The sequence below is a fragment of the Aotus nancymaae genome, unplaced genomic scaffold, assembly GCF_030222135.1.
Source record: "Aotus nancymaae isolate 86718 unplaced genomic scaffold, 86718_ANA_hifiasm-v0.15.2.pri h1tg000030l, whole genome shotgun sequence".
NCBI classification, from domain to species: domain Eukaryota; kingdom Metazoa; phylum Chordata; class Mammalia; order Primates; family Aotidae; genus Aotus; species Aotus nancymaae.
The window spans coordinates 16,657,886-16,685,687 of NW_026988443.1; the positions used below are offsets into that span (position 1 = coordinate 16,657,886).

General features: G+C 34.5%; 1 protein-coding gene across 3 annotated transcripts in view; it reads right to left on the bottom strand.

The window, feature by feature from the left end:
* CDH8 (cadherin 8) overlaps positions 1–27,802 on the bottom strand; it is a 382,992-nt gene that overhangs the window by 44,007 nt on the left and 311,183 nt on the right. For all 3 annotated transcript variants that reach the window (XM_012462530.2, XM_012462528.2, XM_012462529.2), the window contains exon 10: positions 20,724–20,841. In XM_012462530.2, the coding sequence (XP_012317953.1) occupies positions 20,724–20,841 (118 nt within the window). The remainder of the gene's footprint in view (positions 1–20,723; positions 20,842–27,802) is intronic.

Below are 27,802 nucleotides of genomic sequence, written 5' to 3' on the forward strand. Positions count from 1 at the left end.
AATTCTTCATTGTCCCTCTGTAACCCAATCTTCTTGAGATCCATTTATCTGGGATCTTATTGTGTCCTTTGAGAATCTCAGCCTTTAGACAAGCAAATCAATTATTTGGGGGTAGAGCATGATCTTGAATAGCATTGTTGATATAGATGTGGATTATAACATTAATCCGCATCCCCCACATTTGTCACAGTACCTCTTTCTGATAAGCCATGGGAACACAGTTAACTCTTGTTAAATGTACATTTAACAAGATGAAAAAAAAGATTTAAAAAAGGATAAAAGGCAGCTTCTGTAGTACTTGGCTTCAACTCTCTGAAAATACACTGAACAGCAGTAATAATGCACAACTTATATGTATTTAACATTCCATCACATTTTCTGGCCACTGTGATCAACTTGTTAGACATTGACAGCTACTGAAGATTTTTGCTATTTAGACATTCATAAAGTGATGTGCAAGGGAAGTACATTGTTATCCACTTGAAAATTATTAATATGTGACAAAGTCAATGATTTTCTATCCTAAGGAAGCAGATGTAGCTAAAGGGTTGGGTAACCATATAATTTATCATCCAAACACTTTGAGAATGAAAGGGCCATTATTACCAACCATAATGCTAGAACTGGCGTAAACCAGAATACAACCAGGCAATCTGTGATGAAAGTTTACCTATCTAGAGAAATACACAATGTTTTTATGACAGTCGCTGTGCTAACATGAATTTCAATACTCTAATGCAAATGTGACCACCAATTTTATGAAGATTCTCCCATCAGAGACTTTTACCTCTTCTGTGGCTGCCTGTGAACCTGACCATAGGATATTTCTCTTAGTCACTCTTGCTACAAATCGTTATTGCAGTTTGATGGATTTTTTTCCTGCATATAAAAATTGTCTATTTTATTTCTATTTTTTTTTTAAATTTCTCTCTTCAGAGAGTATGAAAGGAGTATGCATATACTTTGCTGGAGCTTTTCCACACACATGCAAACCAAAAACATGTGTTTATGTGTGTGTGCGTGTCTGTATGTATGTGTCGAGTTTTGTCCTGATGTCACCAGCTAAAAAGAGAGTTGTGGGGTTTTGTTTGTTTGTTTGTTTTGTGTTTTTGATTGAAGGAGAATAGGTCTTGTTTTCCTTGAGATTATCCCCATCATAACAGGCTAAATAATATTAACACAAGTCTTTAGAAGTTTCTCTCCCAAAACAAGAACAGTGGATTTCTATTACTTTGTAGAATGTTTTTATCTTTTGTTCTCTGGAGAAAACTAATCCCAGGTGACTAGATTGGTTAAGGCCTAAAATATATAAGATTGGCTTTGGGAGCAGGTAGATGGAAACAGCAGAAAGGAGGTCGGGAAGCTTTGAGCAAATGCTGGAAAAGCAGCAAGGAAACTATTAGTTTCTTAGCTGGCAGAGAGTAGTATAATGGTGACAAAACTGCCATAGCAAACTGGCAGAATGGTCAACTGAGTCATAGAGTAGCAAAACAATTGGTAAACTGGCTATGATAACATGAAAAACTAATTTTAAAAGCACGTAATGAATTTGTGGATATTGGCAGACTATTTTCCAGACAAGATGTTGACAGTTTTAACTAAATTATTTTAATAACAATTAATAAATTATGGAAAAAGAGAGAGAAGACAAAACAATGGCAACAAAAATATTAATTTTATAAGCATAATTTAATGGAATTTTAAAAATAGGGCTTACTGGGTTAAAAAACAAAACTATTTCCTTGAGTTTTTGTCTTTCAATACAATAAAAGATTCTCAAAGCAGAAACTAGCTTGGGGGAAAGAGCAAACTATGACCTACTGAGCAAATTTAGTCTGCCTCTTGTTTTTGTGCTGAGAAGGTTTTGTTGAAGCCGAGCCATGCCCATCGGTTTACATATTGTCTATTGGATGCTTCCTCCCTAGAAAGAGATTTGAGTAGACGTGACGGAGAGGATGTGAGCCCCCAAAACCTTTTCTGACTCTCTATAAGAAAAGTTTGTATAGTCTTTGCATAGGAAAAGATAAAATCAAAGATGTAGGTGCCCTTTATTAGGGTAAACCATTTAAGATGGTACATCTAAACAATTTAAGATGGCACCTCATCAAGGTGCTGCATAGTACACTCCCATAAAGGGATAGCAGATGGTAAAATCTTCTTGTTGCTGTTATTATTATTATAGGAGTTATGCATAGAATAATCTTTATTTCATGCCAATGTGGGGCCTGAGATCCCAGAGACAGACATAAAGAAGAGAAAGAGGTAAATGAGGTATGATGCAAGGAAGTAAAATTAAACCACCTTCATTTTATAAATGTTCGTAGGACTCTTTCTGCTTGGGAGTTCTGTTCTAGCTACATAATAACAGCAGCTACTATATAGGGGCCACCTTGTACATGTCAGGCACTTTGCAGGCATTATCTCTAATTCTTCCAGTTGTAATACTAAGCAGTCAATAAATGATAGCTATTATTATGCATCAGGCTCTGTGATAAATGCTTTACATCATTATCACATTTAATCCTTAAAATCACTTTTATGATAGGCATTATTAACCCAGCCTCACAGATGAAGCAACAGAGGCACTAAGACTTTAAATCATGGACACATACACACAGAGTTAGGAAGTGGCAAAGCCAGGAATCCTGTTTGGAACGATCATAATCTAAAGCTGACTTTTGTTTGTTTGTTTTACTGGTGCCCCACTGCATCTTGGCAAAGGGAAATCCTAGATATTGAGAGTTCTTTGGCGCGTGTTTATAAACACTGACAATGGATTTGTCTGCCTTGTCCTCAGAAGTGCTTTTCTAGAGGGAAAGTGGAAGGTTAGGGAAGATGTCACACTCCACAGGAGTTCTATTGTGAGCAATATTAACTCTCCAGTATCTTTCCCTAGCATGATTTATAATTTTAAATGAATTTACACTTGAAAGGAGCCTTTTACATCATCAGTTTTCAAACTTTGTCTTGGATAGTCATATTGGAGATGATGGAATTTAGTCATATTGGGAATGATAAGGTTTGGTCATATGGGGGTGAAATAGGGTGATAAGATAGATGGGGTCTCTGGTCCTGCCTCTGGTTCTGTTTCAATCACAGAAGCTTTGGGTCTTTGTGTTCTATAATAATTAGGAAACATTTAAAAGTACAGCTTAATAAATAAATATCTCTATTATTTTTTAAGTATAATACTCTGCTTTACGCAAATTCCCATAATGTGGATGGAGTCATTGGAGCCTGAGAGGGGAAATCATTTCCCAAAGGTTGACTTTGACAGAGACAGAATTACACCCTAGTTCTCCTGCTTTCTTCTCCTTATAGGCTCTGCTGTAAGTCTGTTAGTAAGTAAAATTCCCAATCAATTTTGATGTGCAGAGATTCTGTTAACTGTCCTGTAAACCCCCGAAATTTAGCTGAATATTTACATATGTATTGCCATGGCCTGTCTTAAAGATTGGGTAAATGGAAGAAAACCATTTCTAGTTTTATCAGTTTTACTTGGGTCACCTTTCAACTAGTTCATGACCTTGTTTGGGTCAATTCATTTGAGCAGTAACCCCTGGATCAGAGGCCTTGTGAAGATATTGGACAGAACGACCCTGTGGATGCTGTCCTGAGCAACATAGAATGTTTAGCAGTGTCCCTGGCCTTTAGTCCCTAAATGCCAGTAACTGTCCACACCTTTCACAGATGGGACATTTCCAGGCACTGTCAAATATCTCCTGAACTGCAAAATCACTCCCAGTTGAGAACCCACTGATGTGATTTGGGTACTGAAATAACATATGTGATCATCAGTTCTTAGCAATATCTAGAAGAAAACAAAACTCACAGTCTAAAACAATACTGCTCTTGTCTTAGAATACAAAACCAGAATTTGAGTAAAGATGGATTCAGTTTTTAGAGTGTTTTTTTAAAAAACTGATTTATGATAACCTAGTTGTGCAGGCATTGAAGTGTTTGTGGATGTTTCAAAATGACCTGCTTTTCATGAACATCAAAGTTTTGATCTATCTGTAGGAAAAAATGGATTGATAGCTGCTATCAAATTTGATAGCAGATCTTGGATATAAAAAAAAGTTTTCCTGCTGTAAAATTTTAGCTGCCTGTCACTTACATTATATTATGTCACATCTCACAATGACATATTGCAATGTAATGCAATGTAAGTCACATAATAGACAACTGCAATTCATAACTTTCTGAACAGGAGAGCCATTCTCTACTGAAAAACTTCCCAAGGGAAGTGAAGGAATCCCTCCGCTGAGGTCATTTAGAGCAATGATGTTACTGGTCTATCTGCAACTTACTCTTTATTTTCACAACCTATCTTGCTTTAAAATGGACCTTCCTCCATTTCTTCTGATTGCAATGGGGCTATCAAGTGGCTCCAGTGAAAAGTGGGGACGTAACTCAGACTGACCCATCAGGAGTCTCAGGGGTACTGTTAGCCCAAAGTAACAGCATGAAATAAATCACACCGTCTCAAAGCAGTGAGAACGGCTATTATTTTTTAAAAAGTCAAAAAACCGATGCTGGTGACACTTCAGAGAAAAGGAACACTTATACTCTGTTTGTGGGAATGTAATTAGTTCAAGCACTGTGTACATAAGTCTGGAGATTTCTCAAGTAAGAGCTACCTTTTGACCCAGCAATTCCATTCCTGGGTATATATCCAAAGGAATAGAAATCATTCTACCATAAAGACACAAGCATGCACTAATCACAGTAACAAAAATATGTAATCAAATTAGATGGTCACCAATGATAGTCTAGGTAAAGGAAATATGGTAATATACACCATGCAACACTACACATCCACTAAAAGAAATGAAGTCATGTCCTCTGCAGCAACATGGATGCAGCTGGAGGCCGTTATCCTAAACGATTCAACACAGGGACAGGAAACCAAATACTGCATGTTCTCACCTATGAGCAGTAGCTAAACATTGAAGTACAAATGGACACAAAGAAGGAAACAATAGACACTGGGGACTACTGAGGGGAGGAAGACAAAGGGGCGAGGGTTGTAAAACTAACTTTCAGGTACTGTGCTCACTACCTGGGTAACAGGATTATGCATACATAAAATCTCAGCAACACACAATTCACCCATGTAACAAACCTGCCCATGAATTCCTGAACCTAAATTAAAGTTGTAGAAAAATAAAAGATGGATTTACCTCTGGGAAGCTACAGCCTCATAGGGTTAGGGACTTGGCATTGAGATGATGCTTTTCTGAAAATAAGACAAGGGAGCCCTCACTAGGATTATTATCTTGTCAATGGGCATGTGGCTTGGTTTCCATCTTGTACAGGAAACACTCACACAACTGTACATAGCAGGTTTGAGAACATGCCACCCTTATGCAGACAGAGAATGGCTCAGTTGGGTCACATGTTCACCACCTATGCCAAACATGGACCCTTACCCAGGAATTGATATGACACCTGGGATAGAGAACATCTCTTATCCACAAACACTAAGCTATGAGATGCACTCGAGCCTACTCTTGTGGGGAGTTTTTTCTTCCTCCACTTCTTCTTCTCCTTCCTCTTCTTCTTCCTCCTCCTCTTTTTCTTCTTCCTCCTTTCCTTCTCCTCCTTCTCCTTCTCCTCCTTCTTCTTCTCCTTCTTCTCCTTCTTCTCTTTCTTCTTTTTTTGACAGTCTTGCCCTGTTGCCCAGGATGGAGTACAGTGGGGTGATCTCATCTCACTGCAACTTCTGCCTCCCCAGCTCAAGCCATTCTCATATCTCACGTCTCAGCCTCCCGAGTAGCTGGGATTATAGGCCTATGCCACCATACACAGCTAATTTTTGTATATATAGGAAAGACAGGGTTTAACCATTTTGGACAGGTGGGTCTTGAACTCCTGGCCTCAAGTGATCGGCCCACTTTGGCATCCCAAAGTGCTGGGATTACAGGCATGAGTCATCGTGCCCAGCCACTTTTGGGGAGTTTTTTTGTTTTCACTCTATGGAGAGAATGTGCAGGGCTGATAAACCAGCATAGAGAAAATAAAATAGGAAAAACAGAAAACAACCAAACGATAAACAACCAAACAAAATACAGGCTCATGCAACATGTTTGAGGCACCTGGATCTGATTATTAGAAAAGGCATCTAAACACTGAACTTCTTTGTTATTTGGATCCGTTTCTCTTTACAGCGCAGATAGCTTGAGTGGCGTTTTCTGATACTTGTAAGATGTGTTTGTAAATGCATTTACTGTCTCCATTTAGTTTTCTCCATCTAAGGAAAAGTTCTTTTGTGTGAAGTTATATGAAATGGATTCACTCATTTAACAGTCTCTCACATTCTTTAATCACAGACACCATTTATTGATCTTTCCTCTGAGCCCATGTATAATTATTTGTGCTTTTTTTTCCTCATAATGCTATAAGTTGTGCCTGGATGAATCAATTTTAAGAGAAGAGTAAGGTTGAGAGAGGCAATAACATAAAAGATTAGCTAGCAAGTGACAGAACGCACGGACAGAAACCAATCTGTGGGAAATAGTTTCCTTGTCTTGTGTGCTTGTCTCTGTCACTACTCACTTTCATCATTGTTGTCTCCGAGAGTCTTTTATGTATTAGAAGCATAATAAAGACAAGAATTGTGTGGGATCACGGATAATAAAATCAAAGCTGTGACAGCCCATGCCGTCCCCGGTTCCTCCAATTTTTCTCTGCATCCTCTTTTCTCCCCTCAGACATCTAAGAAAACAAACAAATGTATTCTGTATATCAAGAGGCTCAGACCCAATGCAATATGAATGTCCTTGCTTCTGTAAGTCCAACATGTAATGAACCAAAATACTGGAGCTGGCAGGGACCCAGGAATTAACGAGTAAATTGTAAACTCTATCCGCTTAGTCTCCACGACCAGGTTTGGCCTTGGTTTCCTGACTTACAGTGGATCTCCTCCAAGGACTTATGACTTCTCTGATACCTTTCTTTGCTCCTTTCATCTTTGCTCTTCTAAGAAGAGACACATAGCCCATATAACAAAAGCGCCTTAGTTGGGTGATGCTCTTAAGAAGGAGAGTTGCAGCGGGAATATTTATGTCCCAAAAGGTAAAAAGTTTCCTTGCTGTTGGGAAATTCCTGCTGCCATGTCATCCTCATTTATTTGAACCTCAGATTGGTTTTATATAGCTAGTGTAACCCTTTAAACTCCATTCCGATTTGGTGCCAGCTTCCCTTCATGAAGCCCCACCAACTTTGCTATTCAGTAAACCTGAATTATGGTACTAACGTCACTGCTACTTTCCGCCTGTTCTCTACCATTTGCTCATTCTCATCACTGTTCTAAGAAGAAAGGGCCCTAGTAAGAGAAGTTCTTTGATGTTAAAATTCCATGTTTTAGTCTCAAAAACAGGATCTAGAGTATATCCTGATAAGTCATTTCCAGGAGAATCTTGCACAGTCAGGAGTTGGATTTTAAATTCTTACTTTACAATTTCAACATTTGAAATTGTGCTTTTTAGAGGAGAAATAAACAAGTAATTCCTTGTTAATGGTATTTCATTTACTTTTGAAGACACTACATTAAGAAATTAAGCAAGTGAGCAATATAATATAAATGATGGCTGCCTTTGGAAATGTGCTTCCTTATAGTTTTTGCAGTGTGTCTACACTTTAACTTCAGTGGAGTGTTGATCTGCATAATGTAATCTTTTCACCCAAAATCATTTTATTTTATTTTATTGAGACAGGGTCTTGCTCTGTCACCCAGGCTGGAGTACAGTGGCACAACCTCCCCTCACTAAAACCACTGCCTCCTGCTCAAGCTATTTTCTGGCCTCTGCCTCCCGAGTAGTTGGGATTACAGGCACCCACCACCATGCCCAGTTAATTTTTATGTTTTTAGTAGAGACAGGGTTTTGCCATGTTGGCCAGGCTGATCTTGAACTCCTGACTGCAGGTGATTCCACCCTCCTTGGCATCCCAAATTGTGGGATTAAACGTATGAGCCACTGCACCCGGCCCACCCAGCATTATTCTTGTACTGAAGTTCTTCTTCTTGTTCTCCCTTTCTTTTCATAAGCCAATGTGCTTTATTAAGACTCAAAGATACATATTTTTTATGTTGTGATGTCCTCGAAATCAGAGTGTCTTAAAGTTTTATTGTATTTAATTGTCAGTTTTTCTTTATTAGTTGGAAATAAATTGACGTCTCATTAATAATACCTTATAGTTGATGGCATTAAAATATTAAAGTGTGAGATTAAATCCATATTTTGCTATTGCGAATAGTGCTGCAATAAACACGAGAGTGCAGGTGTCTCTTTGGCATACAGATTTCCTTTCCTTTGGATATATACCCAGTAGCAGGATTACTGGATCATATATTAGTTCTATTTTTAGTTTTTTAAAGAAACTCACTACAGTCTACCCTAGTGGCTGTATTAATTTATATTCCCAATAACAGTATATAAAAGTTCTCACTTATATGTGGAAGCTAAAAAAGCTGATCTCATGGAAGTAGAAGCAGAACAGAAGTTACTGGTATGGGTGATAGATGGTGGAGTGGGTAGCCAAAAGCTCTTTAATAGATAACGTAAGTACAGCTAGAAGAGCGGTTTTGAATGTCCTCAACACAAATAAATAATAAACCTTTGAAGGGATGGATGTGCTAATTACCCTGATTTGATCGTTACATGGTGTATACACATATCAATAGTATTAGATTGTACTCTATAAATAGGTACAGTTAATATGACAGTTAAAAATAATAATAAAATAGTAAATGAAATAAGAAAGGGTGAGATTGGAGCTTGGGCTTTGGATCAGAAAAGGCAAAGACAATGTGTTGGCCTGTTGTGGTTTCAGGTCACTCCCAGTCGCAAATAGGCCACTAGACTAGTTTGATGTATGGTTCTGATGTCCCAACTCCCTCCTAAGAAGTTCCTACTTTGTTTTCTATGAACATAAAAACACTAGAGATATTCAGGAAAAGATAGACTGACTTGGTGATGGCTCTTGTATTTCTGTATACCTAACTTTAAGTCATTTAAATTTCATATAGTATTACTAAAAAGTATATAAATATTGCTTATGTGGAATCATAGTGCTACAAAATTCTCATTTCCAGAAAACAGTAAATATTTCCAAATGTTTTCTTTTCTTTCCATTTAATGCATTTGTGATGATTTTTATTTTAAAAGTTTAATAATGAATCATCTGTGTTCTTTTTGTCTTAATACATTGTGTACATTAGTGATTATACATGATCATTAAAATAGGATAATGTAGAATAAACAAAATGTGAATAACGAGGATTAAATGGTAGTTTTGAAAATTTCCAGCATTATTCACTAGATACCTTTGTCCAATTTATTTCAATGCGTCTTAGTCATTTAGAAGGCCATGAGCAAAAGGATATCCACACAGAATTTGTTACTTAATTTTTATGGTTGATGTGCAAGTTTTTCACCAAAGAGTCACTGCAGGCTTTCTGACTAACTTTCCAGCAGGCAGATTTTCTTCATTTCAGTGCCAGGTTACTGTGGGTGCACCATTGTTGTTGTCATTGATAGTGTTTTTAATTCTAGATATTTCAATGTTTTAACTAATTGACAGTTCTTCCAGGCTTTGGTAATATGTTGACTGTCAGTCTTAATGTTTATGCTTTTCATATTCATGTCTTCTATTTCTATAACCTTTTTTATGTTTTTCTATACCTTCATTAAATTTAGAATGAAAAGTTGTGTGAGGTTGAGTCAGAACTATACAGGAAATGTTGTCTTCCTAAGCATTAAAAATATGTCATACTTTATTTCTTAATGACTCAATGTCATTGTAATGACTTGCAAAGACTGCTGTGAAGGTCAGATACATAAAGTCAAAAATAATGCTTGACATATAGTTGTTGCTCCCTAAGTAGTCAGTACAATTATCATTTTGTGAACCAGACCTGTAATACCAGAAACAGATCATTTTTATTGTTTTCATCTTTCTGTTGTAATGCTACTCCGTTTTACACCAATTAATATTATGAGAATCTTCTCTAATGCTTAGCTGAAGTTTATGACCTTCTATAGTTTGAAGAAGGGAAGCACAGCCTGTGAAAATTAAAAAATAAAATATGAACAGTCTTACTGAACAAATGTTTTAGGAATAAACTGCAAGGATTTAAGAGACAGTATGTGATACTGTGGAAAATTCAGCTTTAGCAGCTTGGTGACAGTGATCTTTGCCTGGCAAATCAGTTACTATAACTGAACTTCAATTTTCTCATCTGGAAAATGGCAATAGTAATAGCCACCCTGAATATGTATATGTAGAGATAAATGGATAGATAGAGATATATAAGTTGTCTGAAATAAATAGGTGCCTAATAAATTTTAGATGCTGTTTTTTTCTTGCAATTTGATATGTAATCAATACTGAGTATTAGAGAATAAATTTGCCTTAAAATAATTACAAAACTCCAAAATAAAATCATAGATATGTAAACATATTTTTAAAATCTTAAGAAATAAAAAATAACTTTCCTAATTTATATCCATATTTCATATTTTTCAAAAAAAACTTATTTTATAAGAAATTATATACCTATGAAATGTAATATTAGCTAGATTATTCTTTGGGGAAATTATAGAATACATAATAGAATACATACTTATTTTAGGAAGACAGAAAAGTTGTAATAGCATTAATATAAGGTGGTAAATTTTTCTTCTCCTTTCTGCCCTATCTACTCAAAATGTGAACTTCTTATAATTACCTGCACACATTTCAGTTTTCTTCCTTTGAAAAAAAAAATAGGGAATTTTAGATAATTGTCTCTTACCCGTTCTAAAACTTTCTTTGTAGAACTTTGGGTTATAAGCATTTAAAACAAAGGCAAATTTCACATTGACTCACAATATGTGTTTCAAAACATGACCAAAGTTATTTTTTATTTCTTAAGATTTTTAAACTTCGCACTGACAAATTTTTCATGCATATTACTGATATGTATTATATGTATTGATATTAACACACTTTCCAGTCCCATTATTAAACTGTGTTTGTGTGTGTAAAAGACTCAAATAAACACCAAGAATGTATGTAGGCACATTAAAATACCAAAAATCATCTCATTAATTTTGTTTTGGAGAATCAAGAAAGGTCTTATGATCACAGGTCCTATGCATTTACAGAAGATATTTCATGGAACTTGTCTTTTAAAAACTTTTTTGGCCAATCTCTATTTCGCTTTTAAGTAAACTGTATTCTTATATATCCCTTAACTGTGGCACACACATAGCCATGTTCTCATGTCTGCAAAAGTTTAGTAAAGCTTTCTCATTTTGAAAGACCTCTCTGATAAATCAAAATGGAATCAAATAACTAACTTTACAAAATGGTTTTATTTCCTTATCTCCAACCTTAAATGAAATACATTCCCAAATTCTGAACTGTTGGGACCATTTGTCATATGTTTATTGAGTTATTTTATTTTATGAGAATAATTTAAATCTCTAATTTTTCAAGAATTCTGACCAAAGATACTGAGAAATAAAAGCTACCATGTTTTAGAAGCATATCTTTTAATAATACTATCCAATATTTTGAATATGGAAGAGATTTTATACAGTAATTTTTATGGTAAAGATCACTTCCATGATTTTTAAAAGTTATAAAAAAAAAGAAAAAAATGTCCATAATGCACCACATAAATTACAGTAACTTCCCTTGGCATTTATCCTACATTCTTTCATTTATTCATCATGGTGTTTTCATTTCAACATTTTCAGACACTTAGAGTCTGATACAGAAAGTTAAAAGCTATGTCCAAAGTCACTTCTCCATTAATTGGTGGACCTGGGACTTGTCTGATTTTAAAGTTTGTGATGTTTCTTCTAATAGCACGTTTTTGAACACTCAATATGTTGGAATAGATGAGCCTTTAGCTCCCCAGCATGAACCCATTCATTTTGTAAGAGAAGAAACTGAATCCCGGGGAGAAGTAAATCACAGTGTGACCTTGACAGAACTAGCAATGACTGTCTGGACAAGCAAAAGAATGAAATTCAGAGAAGGATAACTGTGCTCAGCATACCAGTACAGTATCACCTTGTTTTCAGACAACCCTAAGATAAACAGCCTCAAAAGGCTGAGAATAATATACCTGAGCAATAGAGGAAGGAAATTCTGGTAGGCAAACTGCTAGAATGAAAGCAAAAACAATGAGTAACCCAAAAGGGTCCAAGCACAGCAGTTACTGTCTTCCTCAACAAAGTGCATCAGCACATTTATTTTGGTGGTACATTAGTGAACAGATAGAATAGGCAACATATGGAAAATGAACCCAATGTCATGGCCAGAAATCAGAATAATACCATTCTCTCGTTTCCAGGAGGCCTCAGTAAAAACTGCACACTGAAAGTGAGCTAAAACCGCTATTAAATGACAGGTACCTGAAACAACCACGCATAGAAGCTGGTGAAGGCTTGAACTATATGTAATTCAACTTGTATGAAGACTATAATGGTTTCTAATAAGCCTGCAAAAGGGAATCATCAGCCCTAGTTCACTGGCAGTACTTTATCACAAATTACAGTGATGTCTATGGATCACTGTGTGTTTGGAAAGGGCTCAATGACATTCTTTGACCCTGCTAGTATAAACACATTGAATAGTATAGTTCAACATACCTCATCTGAGCTCAGGCATAATGAGGACACCAATATGAAACTCAGAGGGAGGATTAGCTGTCCATGATTAAAGATGTACATCACGATTCGGACCAGCCAAATGCTTCCTAAAGATGGAATGGGAATGATGGAATCCATGAAGAACTTATACTTCTTTATGAAGGGCCAGGTTCACAAAATTGGGTTAAAGAGGAAACTTTGTTTACGAAAGTATAGAAGTTAGAATACGTGATCATCCCCACAAAATCATAGTATTGTTCAGACTAGCCTGTAAATTTTCCCATTCTATCACAACACTTCATTGTAAATTATAGTTTCCTCTCTAAGATTTCAAATTGTTATCAGACTGAGTCCTGAAAAAACAAAAATATACCGTACAGAAGGGAAAGAAACCTGTGTCTATTTAATTCACTCCTTTATTTCCAATTCTAACTCTTAAGGGTATGCCTGGCACACGACAGACACTAAATAAATATGTATTGAATAAATGAATGAGGAAAAAATGATACTATCCATTATTAATAACCTCAGAAGACAGCAGGGAAAACATTCCTTGATTCATGTATCTACCTTGGAAGTTACCACACTGTCCTACAGAGATAAACAAAGAGGAAAAACTTTATAGCAACTATTAACCACTCACTGCTCTGCTCATAGATAAGGGGAACCAATACCTGAGTTATTATGAATGATTGAAAATGGGCTAGATAGAAGAGGGAGAAAACAGAGGATGTGAATTTCAGACAAGGGGAAAGGAGAGGGAATTTAAAAGCATAACTGGCTTGGCATGTTCAAGCCAAAGCATGTACAAGGGGCAGAGAAGATGGAAGAGAATAATGGAAAATAAACTTAGGAAGACAGGCATTCAATCTCATTGCCTGGTGGGGTTTTTTTGTTGTTGTTTTTGTTTGTTTGTTTTTCTTTTTAAGCACATTTGAAGTGCTATATTTAGCATACAAGACTTTCATAAGGTATGTATTTACTAAGACAGTCCTGGCTTAAAAATTTTGCCATTCTGTCACTCTCAAATATTCCATTTGTCACTATGTAAAGAACTGTATGCTCTCTGGAGCCAAAATTAAAAGAACAATTTTTAGATGTATTCTCTGTTTTTAGTCTCTGATTAGGTTACTGCAATGACGATTATGTTCAAAGAACTACTTAAGTTACCCAAATACTTCTCTTTCTCATTCCTCCTTTTCCTGTGCTTTACTCATGGACAATGTCTGTAGACATGTTCAATCATTGGCCCATGAAGTAAGAGGTAATGGAAGAGCGTATCATTAATCATCTCCCAAATACCTTATTTAGGTTCCTTATTAATATTTTTATTTGTTGAATTGCGTGAACAAGTGAGATTCAAATGGGTCATAACATTGTAATAGAGAGGAAGAGGAAAAGGAAACTAATATTTATTATCAGCGATTTGTCAGGCAATGAATTTTGTACAATACCATTTAATTTTTTACTTAAATTAACATTTTATTATTCAAAGCAACATTGGATAAATATTATTATACAGACAAAAGTTCAAGATTATTCAGTTACCTTGCAGGTTCTCATAGATCATAATCAGAAGGGCTAAACCTAAATATTCCTAACTATGAAGCTTGTGCTGTTATATATTCCATAGTGTCTCTCCTTTAGTTTCCGTAGTTTCACTCTAGTTCATCCCAAGAAAATTATTTTCATGTTTATATATGCAAAGTGCCTAATTTATTGTTGCAAAATTATTTTTCTGCCTTCTCTATCTACTTCTTTAATAAACTAAGGGATCTAAAGCACTTGGTAGGTGTTATTCAAGTCACATCAGCAGATGGAATGTCCCCTATGCCCAGTGTTGCATCTATAAAGTGCTGAAATTAATGCAAAATGCAAACTTCTGTGCTGTAATGAGGTGAAATAATTGTCAACTACATTTAATATCGTTTTTTCAAAAAAAAAAAAAGAATTTGCATAGACTGACAGATCATTTTGTTTCCACATTCAGTTTTAATATTTGGTTGTGCTTTCCAAAGGACAGTTATGTTTGTTTAATATCCACAAAATCCCAAGACCTATTTGTATGCTTGTAAGTAGAAGATAAATCAATGAATAACATTATTATTTAATGAAACAAACAACAAAATTGTATGACCAAGACTGTCTAAATAAAAAAAACATTTTTCTAAGTAATTCTTTATAATCTTCATTTATCGTTTTATATAAGGATTTGGGGCAAAAGTCTCAGAAAGCAAAGTACTCAAAGGAAAGGGTCTATGCGTGAAGGCATCTTTAAGATTACTAAGATAACTAAGCATGTACCAATTAATTTTCTTCAGAATTAGAAAGCTCTGTAAAGACTGGAAATGTTTGCTAGCAGAGTGACAGAAAAGGTCTGATGCAATTCACAATGCTGAATAGCACTGTGACAACCACACCTATATATCTATGAAATCTGTGTTATGTATCTGAATTATATCCTAGTGGTCAGTAATCTCAGAACTAAATTGTCTCCCATAACATACACTAAAAAATAGACGCCAACAGCGGTGCTGTATCTGACAAGAGTAATAATTTTAGGATTTTCAACATGTATCAAGAAAATTGTTCACTTCTGTAGGTACAAAATAACAAGACTTTTACAAAAACAACTCAAGCACAGAAGATCTCCTTGTCTTCTGACACTAACTGTACAGTCATATGCAACTTAGAAACTGGAAGTACAGATCTGTTATCTCTTCTTCTTAGCTCACACATCACATCGCCCTTAATTACAATTTAGGCAACAAAATGAAACGTAAATGCCTTTTTTATCAACAACACATTGATGGAAGCATAAACAACAAATCATAAATTACCGAATCAGAAGCCTTTTTGGATCATATATACATAGTGCTGTGCTTCGTATCTATGATCCTGTTTCATCCAAATTGAGCACCACCTTTTATAATTCAACATTGAAGAAAAGTCCCATGCTTCATATAGGTAACAGTATGGAAAACACTTCAAGTCAATGTTTGGTGCTGTGTGCTGTTCTGTGGAAAATTCCACTATGTCAGCAGGACAGACAGTATCATCATACTGAAAACACATTAAGATATTCACTATCATACTTGTGCAAGTACACAATTTTTGCTTGTTGCTTGGGGATGCTTGCCTGGAAAACTCAATAATAATGGGTCTGCTGTAGAGAGGGTATGGATGTTTTTATAACGACCACTTGAGGAAAGAGATGTTTCTTTGAGGAAATCCTTCTGTCGGCTCCAAGCAGCCTGTTGTAATAGCAGAACTTAGGGAAAACACAGGTGGCCAGAAAAAGGGCAATTGGCTTAGCCAGCTGGCCCTCCTTGCTGTATAGATCAGCAGGTAAGTCCTTCAAGTGCAGTCCAGCCTGGATAGGTATACCTGGCTTAAGGCAGAGGACAGAATGACTCTGTCTGCCTTGAAACCTACATCCTACATACAGAAAAAATATTCCTGAAAATTCAGCTAGAGAGAAGAGGGAGGACAGAGCATCAGCTGTGGCTGGCATAGGAATCAAGAAAATCCACTTCCACTTTCAGGCAGCAAATTTTGGTTTTGTGACAAGGGAAGTTTGAGATAGGCTGATGGTAGTCAAAAATGCAAAGGAAGACTGTCTGTAATTTTCCAGCTATGTAAATGTTTTCCACAGAATACGTGTGTTTGCAGGGAGGGATGGAAGTTTAGAGGCAATTTAGAACAATTTTGTATGCTAGAATTGAAAGTGATCTCAACAATTGGAAGTTACCATTGTGTGGAGAAACCTGAGTTTCATTTTGGCAATGGAGATATAGAAAGGTTAAAAAAAAAGTCGTCATATTCAAAACCAGATCCAGGAATCCTGCAGCTATTTCTGCAGTAGAAAAATACTTTCACAGTTATTCCTCCTCCTCTTCCTCCCTTTTATTTGTCTTTCTATTTTAATACCCTTTAGGATGCAAAGCATTGTAGTTACTGCATAAGCAAAATTTTTGCAATGCATTCTAGTAAGGATCAGTGTTTTCCCAACTACTGATGAAGCCACGTTCAAAATTACTGCACATGGTTTATAATTCTGAAGATTTAAAGCTTCAAAAAGACCTGGCTGAGCATGATAAGCCAGAGGAGATATAACATAGTATGAGAAAGAATAAAGGAATTCATATAAAGGGACCTCATCCCACTTATTATTGAGTGTTTTCCTATGTGCCAGGCATTGTGCCAATTGTTGTCTAAGTCGTAGCTCATACATATCCATCACAGCACAAATATGAGGCAGGTATTTTATCCTGGTGTTCCAGATGAGAAAACCGAGGCTTAAAACAATTTCCTTAAAGTAAGAGTATTCTTGCAAGGGATACTTTCAGGAGACAAAAACAAACAAATTGTATACCATTTGAGCCAATCAGTTGAGACAGAAATCCGTCAGGCAATGCATAAATAATTCTTTACACAGGTAACTATGTTATGCAACATAGTTAACAATGAGCTAACACAAGCCATGTTTATTCCAAAGTAATGGTTAGCATCTACATTATTCAAATTAATTATCAAAATTATGTGTTTAAAGTAAGGTTCTTATCAATACTATTTCAGTCAATGAGGGATATTAAGAAGTAAAAACAAATTGTTATCATCAGGTAATATGGTTCTCCTGCTGGGTTTTTAAACATAACCAAGCTATAACTAAGTCCAAGCCCACTGTCTATTTCTCTTCTTACCATAGGCTCTCCTTAGACAGCAGAGCTTTACGTTTTCTCTCATTTCTCTACACACATGATTTAAGCATTTCAGTATAAACCATGAAAGCTCCCATTTCACCAGATGGTGCTCTGGCAATTTGAATCACATTTTTTACCTGCAGTATTCAGGCTGAAGAAGGGTAGTTTTCTGCAGACCTCAAATTTCCTGCAAACAAGATATTTTAGTATCTCTAAAAGGTCCCTTTTTTTCTTCCCTGTCTTGTGATATGTAATTGTTAGGTATTTTCCATTTCTATGGTTGAAATGGAAGCCAATATTGAAATGTGGTCAACAAAACTCTCTGCTTATAAATTCAGCCAACTGGAAGATGAAGAAACCAATATCTGGACCGTATTCAAGGTGCTTTGATTTTTTGGTGTGTACGTGTGGTATAAATGGTTCACTGTATTTTTGACCTTTACTTCTCTACCTTTATTTATATTGAAGTTTGCTTTCCTATTCTGGCAGAAATGTGATTCTCATATATTTAGGAGAATAATTCGTGAAATACTTCAACTGTGTTGAAAACAAGAGAGAGATAATTTCTATCTCATTTTGTCTTTTATTATGAATAAAATGATATAAATTGCATTATGACCTATCTATATAAGAGAGGAGAAAAATCAGAATCATTTGGAATTGAAATACATGGTGGCAGATTCCTTAGAAAATGCCAAATAACAAAATCATCTCCCTTAAAGATCAAATTAAATAGGAGATAAACTTGTTCATCAACTATAGGTTTGATTATATTAGCTCTCTCAACATTTTAACATATTTCCAGTAGGCTGAAACTTGTAACTCATGCTTCTCTCAGTGAGGAAGCATCAGAGACTGACCATTTTAAAATTCATCTTAAAAAGGAAAATAAAAACTATAAATATGGCTATACCGTTTGATTCTATCTCTTTGTTTCCAACATAGAATATGCCATAGTTTTAAAGTAAATCATATTTAGTATTTCGATTTTTTTGGTATCTTTTATGTTCTGTCATTATTAACAATGAATTCTCAATAGGCACACAAGATATCTATCTATCATGTATCTATCTACACACACACACACACATGCACATATTAAGACAAGACCCTATTTTTTCTGTTTTTAAAGTATGTATTCGAATGCCTAGAGCAAAATTCATGAATTTCTGATCTAGGAAGAGGAACACAAGAGTATAAACTTTACATATCTATTTCAAACCTGTGATTTCCTGATTTATTTTGTGAAAGAGATGTTGAATATTTGAATCCTAAATCCAAAATCGTAATGAACATAAGTCCTACTTTCCATAAGACAGTCCTGGTTTATGGTGTTTTTCAGACATAAATATAAGTAGCGACGCCTCTCACTTTAAAATATGTCTCAGTAGAAACAATAAATTACATGGTCACTCTTTGTATAATAAGTAAACACAATCTAAAATAAATAATCATGACATATGAAGTGCTCCTTCTGTTTCAAGTCATTTTTCAATAATAACTGACATCTATTTAAATAAATTACAAAACAAAATAATATGAAAAACCTGTAAGATGGATCATAATTTTAACTTCTATTTTCCTCTTTCTAGATAAAACAGATAACTAACATGACATTAAATATTCTGTTACAGGTTTTATTATAATGTGGAATGAAGCAGAATAAAGTATTCTAAGTATTTAAACTTTCATTTTCTACTAATTTCAAAAATTTGAGAAAACGCATAAAATACATTCATTGTAGAATTAAATCTCTTCTTTAAAAATATTAGGGCATAATAAATATGGGTCAAAACTAGACTTTCCCTGGTACCCAGTAATATCTTCCCATTCACTCAATACATTATGTGATGCCTTCCAGGGTCACACTTACAACAAGTGTATATTGAAATTACAAAATCTACAGGGAACACTAAGGATCTCTGAATATTTGGAATAGGAAATAACTTCTTCATGGAGAATTTTAATAGCTGGGCATTTTATATGCAAAAATAATGACTGCTACTTTCTAGTTCATACTCAGAATAAACATAGACCACACTTATGCACAGACTTCCAGTTCAGTTTGGGGTTTCTAAAGAGGCTTTGTGTTAGAAATATTCATATGATTTCCATTAAAAAATATTGGTGGTGTTAAAAAGGAAACAAAGACAACGTACTTGGATTACAGTTTCTAATCAGGGTGGCTAAAAAATGAATAGTCGTTATTGAGGAGAAAGAAAAGGTTTTGTCTCCTTAGTGTTTATAATAGTGGAAGTCAGCTGAATAGGTAATATCTATATAACAACTGTCATTTCCTTTTTGTGATTCATCCACATTTATCAAAGCATCCCCAAAGAATATATAACATTTTATGAAAACGCAAGACCATAATATATTTAGCATGAGCCATAAAAATGTTATTTTATTTCATAAAAGAAATTTTGTCAATATTCACTACCTCTTTTAAACAGATTATCACACATAATACAAACAGATATCATGAATCAAATTTTACTCTTCTGAGTATAGCTTGTATACAAACCATTGGAAGACCTAAACAGATACCTGTAGTAAAGCCAGAAAAAAGCCCGAGATACTACTTATATTTTGCTAATCATCTTAAAACAGCTGCAACTAAGACTTAAATATATTTGAACAAAAAAATCAAATTAAAAAAAACTTTTTAAATATGTAGCAGTTTAGGAAACAAAAATGTCCAAATGAGATAGACTTTAAACAATGATCTATGACTTTCATATGTAATAAACAATATAGTTAAAGAAAACAGCAATCCAAGGTTGGTCCTCAGAAAATCTAATGAAATGGGTTGAATGTGCTCAGTGAGTGAAAAATTTAATGAATCAGTTTATATTAGCTCCAAAATAATACTGATAAGAAATGTCCTTCAGAAAGGATTTTCTGATCTAATTGTGATTGTTGAAGTTGGTACAGGCTTAAAACAAACACCTTTAATGTGTACCTACCAACCAGGCAAAACTGGAAAACCATTCCCTAAAGACTCGGTAAACATTCAATTAAAACTTAACAGCTGCAAAATGTAAGCCAGTTCCTTCTCTCAGGGTATCTCAGTATCTCAAAATACCTGGATGCTTTCAAGGGGTTACATTTTACTTTTCATTTTTTAAAGTAAGGTGATTGAGGTATTTCCTGGAATAAAATTAACTTTTTACATTAACAGTTTTCTTATCTATTGTTTAAATATTGAAAATAGGAAGTAAGGTAATTATCATGCCATTACACTGATAAGCTGAATTTCAAGTGCTCCTGGGTAAACAAAAATTATTGTAATGATATTTTCAGTTATGTTATGAAATTGCAACCTGTTTTCCAATTTATATTGTACTCTGTTTCACAAAGCTAACATATTTACCTTCATTTTTCCTGATGGTGAAATTCGGATTGTTGACCATTTCTGGAAGGAGACTGTATAAGAAATAATGTCCGTTTTTAGGATCATCTTTGTCCATGGCGCTAACTGTCTGAATGACCTGAAACATAAAACTTGACGTCAGCATTTCTGATGATTTCAGAGGCTCCTACCATTGGTAAGAGTTTAGTGACATTCTTTTTGTGGTCTGATACTTTGGCTCAAAGACTCTTTTTCGGCTCTCTAAATTGTCAGGGATGGTTTGTGCCAAGAACAAGGAGATTCATCACTTTCAAACCTCAGCTTTGATAAGTTGATGAAAATAAAGAGCATTACCTTTGTGTCCATTTGGTGTCTGTGGCTTGAAATTACAAAGTTAAGTGTATTTGAAATATCCTCTGGGCAATTACAGGTTTCTTTCCAATTTGAGTATTTACGGGCATCTAGAATGAGATTTGGAATTGTTACAGTGATTGCAGTGTGGCTCTTGGGAGGATCTTTGAGGTAAATGACTTAAATCTTGAATCCTCACAACTCTTTTATACATCAGGTTATAAATGTTTGCCAAATAATGTTCCTCAGCACAAACATCACTGCAACAAATCTTTCTGATGAGTTGCTTCTGTTCCCTCCCAATAATGAATAGTTTTTTAAAGCTAGTGGATAACACATGCAAACAATGCTCTGGAGTGTATCCTGAGATGAATAAATTATAGGGATTAGAATTACCACAGTGCAGAGAACTGTTTGGATAGTTAGAGGTACTTGGAATTGGCGCCTACTGAATGTGTTTGTTTCATTTGCAAAGCTACACTAATTTGATGCTAAAGTTATTTCTTGGGATGTCAGGTAATTATCTTAATAATTTGTATTTATGATGCTGTGATATTGCTACTTCAATGTGACAAGTTGGACAAGACCTAATATAGTAAAAATTTGAATGTATAATCCTATTGTGATAATAGATTTACCATAAAAAGCAGTTAACAGTGAAATGTTTTCAGGTTTATGATATTTTGAGGATATAATAATGATGCCAAAAATATTGTTTCTGTTTGAACAATTATGTCCCAATGAACTTTGAAATTTTATTAAAGAGAAATAAGTTGATTACTGCATTTTAAGAAGGGATCATCTTTGCTTTCTAACTTACCACTCAAGTGCAAAAACCACAATTACAAAACTTTTAGCAGCTATAGGGCTTTGCTTTATATCAAGCATGTGTTATATGATAGGCAATTCATTAAATTTGCTTGAGGCAAAAATGAAATACTTTTTTTTTCAATTTCTAGGTCTCCATTTTCAAAATGAAACATTGCTTTGTGTTTAATTTTTATTAAGGACTTTGTTGTCTAGTTATAATGTCTTCTAACTAGTTAAAATTTGTACTTAGCTTGAGTGACAAAACAATAAAATATTGTAAAATATAACTCATGGTTAAGACAGTGAGATAGTCATCAAGAAAAAGGACTCTGGAGTTAAGCTTCCAAGATAAGATAAAAGTCACAGCTCTGTGACTTATTGTGTGACATTGAAGGAGTTCCTTTAGTCTCTGAAACTTCATTTTCTTGTATGCCAGAAATACAAATGCAAAGAACATTTTTTCTTATAGGTTTGTTTTGATTATGGATTTAAATTCATATAAATCTTTTGACAGTATCTGATATCTAGTAAATTTTCAATAAAATGTTAGTCATCATCATTATTATTATTGTATTTACTAGGGTCATTGCTATTTATTGATGACATGGTACTTTGATAAATACTTATATACTTGTAACAACTGTCACTTAATGACCCAACATGATCAGATTAAAGGAGAATGCAATTACATTTACTATACCTAAACACATAGCACATTTGTCTTGACATTTAAGTGCAGAGAGAGGCCCTAGGGTACTAGTTTCATAAAAATCAACATGAATTAAAGTACAAAGGTACTAGATTTGAAACATGAATAACTCCTTTGGACTGCCTGCATGTAAAATTATTTAACAGAAAAGTATGAGTTGACCACTTCATCTCAGAACAGCTGTGCTGAATTTTCATGTTAAAAAGTCAAGGGAATGACTATCTTTGACAGAGTCTTCTTTCAGGCAATTATAAAGAGGGAGAAACATTGCTTGTGAGCAAATGTAGCAGCTTCTTCTCTGTGTACCCAGTCTTGTCTCTATAGGACTGCTAGCCCCAGGTGCAACCATGAAGATGTAACTCCTGAAGTGTGTGAGTGCATATGAAGAATAAGGGCAAATGAACAGAAGATGTCTTGGTTTTCTCGAGTAGAGATCAGTCATAATTAAATGCATCCCCACAGTACACTTAGCGGATAAAGCTCCCGTAATTGATACTATTCATACTACTGTCAAGTAATCTGTGTGAAAAATGGCTCATACCTGCTATTGCATCTACCAGAGAGTCATTTGATTGGCTAAGCCACCATGACCAAAACAAAAGGTGCAATAATATAGCTTACCTGTAGCAAAGAAATAACCACCTGCCATATCACATTTTGGAAGTTTGGTCTAAACATCACACCAGAAATTTGTATATTTTTCCACCATTTATTTTAGCCCAGACTCATTAGATAAGCAATTTATTGAGCCACACTCTAGAACTGCTGACTGAAAAAAAATTCCAGATTAGAACTCAGCAATCTGTATTTCAAATAGCGTTCTGGATGATTCTGGTGTACACCCAAGTCTGAGAAACACTTTTATGAGCCTTGGAAAAGAATCATATTCACAGTTTTCTCCTCATCATTCATTAAGAGAGTTTATATTGTCAAGCTCAGTGCATTAAATGTTGGGGAGGAGGAGGCTGAAATGGCAAACTATTACACTTTCTTCTAAATATCCCATAAACTGGCCATGATTAAGATTTTTGGTAGAAAGCCACATTTGACACTTTATTTTAATGCAGATAGCCCCTGCTTTGGCATTTTATCTAAAAGTAGATGCCAAGTAGGTCACTTGAAGGACTTTACACCATTAAAATGCATTAAGATACCCATACTAAAGAGGCTAAAGTTTTCATTGATGAAATAACTTCTGAATACACTTAGCTTTAAACAGTAAAAGAAAAAGAACAGATTTTCTCAAAGAAGTGCACCTCCACCGAGGCAGACTGTATTGACATACTGAGTAGGGGGCAGCTGGAGACCACGTAGGGTCCACTGTAAGCTACCATGACCGCAGCTGATTTTTCAAATAATTAAGCAATCATTTCATGGGAATAATATAAAAATTTCTGGAGCTGTCATAATTTTTTAGAAATATGCATCTAATGTTAAGTTTAAACATTGTCCCTTCTACTAATAAAGTTAGTATACAACTGAAAAATACAATGTTTCATAATTTATTGTTGAAATATTTTCAATTTCAAGGAAAGCTACAAGAAATATATATGTATTCGAGAAAACAAAGCATATCTGGGACGTAGGGATAAGGAAATGAATTCCAGAACCATGCTTGGATTTTGATGGGAGCAGACTCTGTTCTATTTCTTGAGACTACAGATTTGAAGTTAAATAACTTTCTAAGACATGAAACTGAAAAATAATTGTGTTCTATAGTGTAATTCTGACCCTTAAAAAAAAAAACCTATTCATTGTTTGTCAAAAATTCTAAATCTAAATTAGATTGTTTTTAATGGAGTATATCAAATTTTGTGTTAGATTATTTTACATTAACTCAAAAATATTTTATAGTAGCAGGATATCACTGCCATTATTAATTTTTGAAAAGTCAAGCAATCAGCAAAGAAATACATTTCTGATGATTTGATCTGTTAAAAAGCGTAGCTGAATCACAGGAGCTATTAGAATCTCTTCCATGAGTTCCTGTAGATATTACTTATCAATATGATCTTACATGTCAGGAGTAATCATATATGTGATTTCCCCCCTCACTGCTATTAGAATTACATGTGGCACATGACAACTATTTAATAACTATTGACTAAACGAAGTAATGGATGAACAATAAATAAGTGATGGCAGGTACATTTTTGCATCATCATTTATCCTCACAATACCTTGAGAGGTAAGTATTAAGAAACTTATCAGCATCGTGGTATGTCCAATGTATTATATGTAATCAAATTATATCAAGTATATGTTATATATGTACATATATGTATATATACACACACATACATGTGTGTGTGTACTTGTGTGTATGTGTGTGTGTGTGAGTGTATCTAAAATGTCTGATCTCAGATAAGCCTAAATACAAATTATTTGCATCCATTGTCCCCAATATGTCAGGCTGCTTCAAAACCTTGTAGACATTTATAATTTCTATATATGTGTTTCTATTAAATTGGAGCTGAGACCTTCAATATTTTGGAGTGTGTATAAGCATGACCCATCCATCCTTGCTTGCTTTGCTTTAGCAGTCTGACCATTCTTGATTGATTCTAACCAGTAAAATACACACCAAAGTGAACATTTAGAAGGAAAAGTTGTATGTATGCACAAGGTGAGAAAGAACTATTCTGTTGTAGCTTTTGGAATGTTTTACAAGACTTCTCAAATATATGTCTTCTCTAGGAAAACTCCGCAATAATAAACAGTGTGGTATATTCAATTGAACTACACTGTCACTTTCTCAGATAAAACTTAGTCTCCCTTTTCTCGAAATCCTTCTGTAATGACATGAATTGCAAGGTGATAGAAAGGGAGTGAAATAAAGGAAGTAAAGGAAGGGAAGTTATGGTTGATGAAGAAGAAATAGCATAATGTTTGGCATTCTATTAATTCTAGTATTACTGTCACTTTATTTCTGATGATCATGTTAACTTTACTGAAATATTGACATCTATCTCTTAGAGTAGTTTTCAGCTTAGGAAAGAAAGTGATGATCCATGAATGAGATTTATTTGGCTGCCATTCCTCAACTTGAAAATGAAATAGTATGAAATTATTTATGTGTGCACATTTACAAGGGGAAAGGTCATAGCTTTTATCAAATTATCAATGTTGCCCATAGCTAAATGAAATAAAAGAAAATACATTAAGAGCATTAAAAAAAGGAGCTTAAAAATAGAAATTAGGCCTGAGAGACAAATCAAGTTATAATAATGATGATCAATTGAGAAGGGGGAAATATAAGTATTTAAGAAATTTTATCAAAATCTACACAATAACCCAATTATTTCAAAACTGTATAATATAGTACAAATATATTCACAGTTCATATCTAATCAAAATGTTATCTAGATATTTTTGATAATTTGCATGGCATTCCAGTTACTAACAAGATTTTTATTACCTACCCCTTTAATGTTTTTTCCCAGCTCACTATATATATATAGGCATTGAACATCAAGTGGCTATTCAGAGCATGTAGCTTGCAGGTATGATCTACAGGAAATATAGCAGGAAGAAACAGATGAGGTTCTAATCTTATTGACACACTAAATGAAGTCCTCAGTCCTCTGGGTAGAATGTAGGACTCTGCCTTCATAAATGCATCGTAGAACGTCCAACATTTTTTTCAGTGTCAGGTTTTTCATTTGAAGTAAAACTACAATGCTAGGATTCCAGAAGAATGTGCCTATACAAAGTTTGGATTTTCCGGTTCTGCCTCTTGCATTCTTTTGGTGTACTCTGTATATCGCATATGTATTTTGTATGGTACTGAAGTTATTATATTAAATACAAACCACTCCATCTCTTATCCTATTTTAAAAATCTATAATTCATTTTCATTAGTAGGATAAAATTCAGTTTTCCACATAGCTTAGAAGAATCAACTCCCTTTTCAACTTCGTCTCTTCTTTACCCTTACTCTATTTTTTTTTGTGGGAATATCTCCTGATACCTCTTTAAGACTGTAAACACAGAACTTCCTATAGTGAAAATATGTTTCATTGTTTATCCTCCCAGAGCAAGATTTTTTTCAACTGGGTCCCATCTCCCACAAATTTTATAATTTTTCTACAAAGGTAATTTGAAAGATTTTATAGTCAACCATCCTTGGCAAACTCGAAATGCTATAGTACCTTCTTTGGGATTCATATGTATTTCTTAATGCAAGAGAAGCTTGTAGTAAAACAAACAGAAGATCATGCTTACTTTTGTCTAATTTAATGTCTCCCAGTCTTATTAGGTAACACACACATACACACACAGACATACCAAACCACATCATGTATTTGCATGCTACAGCACAAGTTTCTATCAAAAACTCACTTTGAATAATGCTATCCTTTAAAACTCCATTGGGTCTTCAAAAGATTGGAAGGCTTTCTCAGCCTCTGTGTGAAGGTGTTACGTCTACATAGCTTAATGGTTACAGCACTGTTACCATTAACTACTCTGTCTTCCCAATATTATCTCAGCTCCTCTGGTACCAGATTGCATCCGATTTATGTCACAAACACAAAGCCTACACTTAAAATCTCTTTCTACCTAGTCTCAATTTGACTTTCTTTAAAAAACATGCTCATCATCATCGCTTTTATGAGCAAATCGAAACAGGCATATCCAGGTTTCTCACCTGGCTTCCATCCTAAATTCTTATCCAGTATTCTGTATGGTTGAAAATACAATAAAAATATATCAGTTTGTAATAGCCCAAGTCTTTAAACATTCTTTTACACCATTTTCTCTGTAGACATAATGAATTTCAATTAAATTAGGGGCCAGAATAAAACGTGAAATTTGTAATCATGCAAGAGTCCCAGCCAATACATACAGAACTGCAAGTGAGACTTCGAAAGATTTAGATAGCATGTGTTTCTATATAATGATTCCAGTGAATTTTTTTTTTTGAAATTAACCTACAAATTCATGTGGCGAAGAGTTGATCTTTCACCCTTGATAAATAAAGTACTTGTAAATTATCACAATAATAGTTATTCCAATGTTAGGGAATGTTGGGTTTGTCTACTATATTGACCCATTTAGGAATTTACAGTGTGTTACTCTAAGCTACTTCATAAACATATTACAATAACAATTAAATCCAACAAATATAATAGAAATAAAGTATTTTTTGCTTTTTAGACTACAAGACTTGTTGAAACAAATACTACTAAAAATTACAAGTATTTATTTAGTGTATATTTTATATCTATAT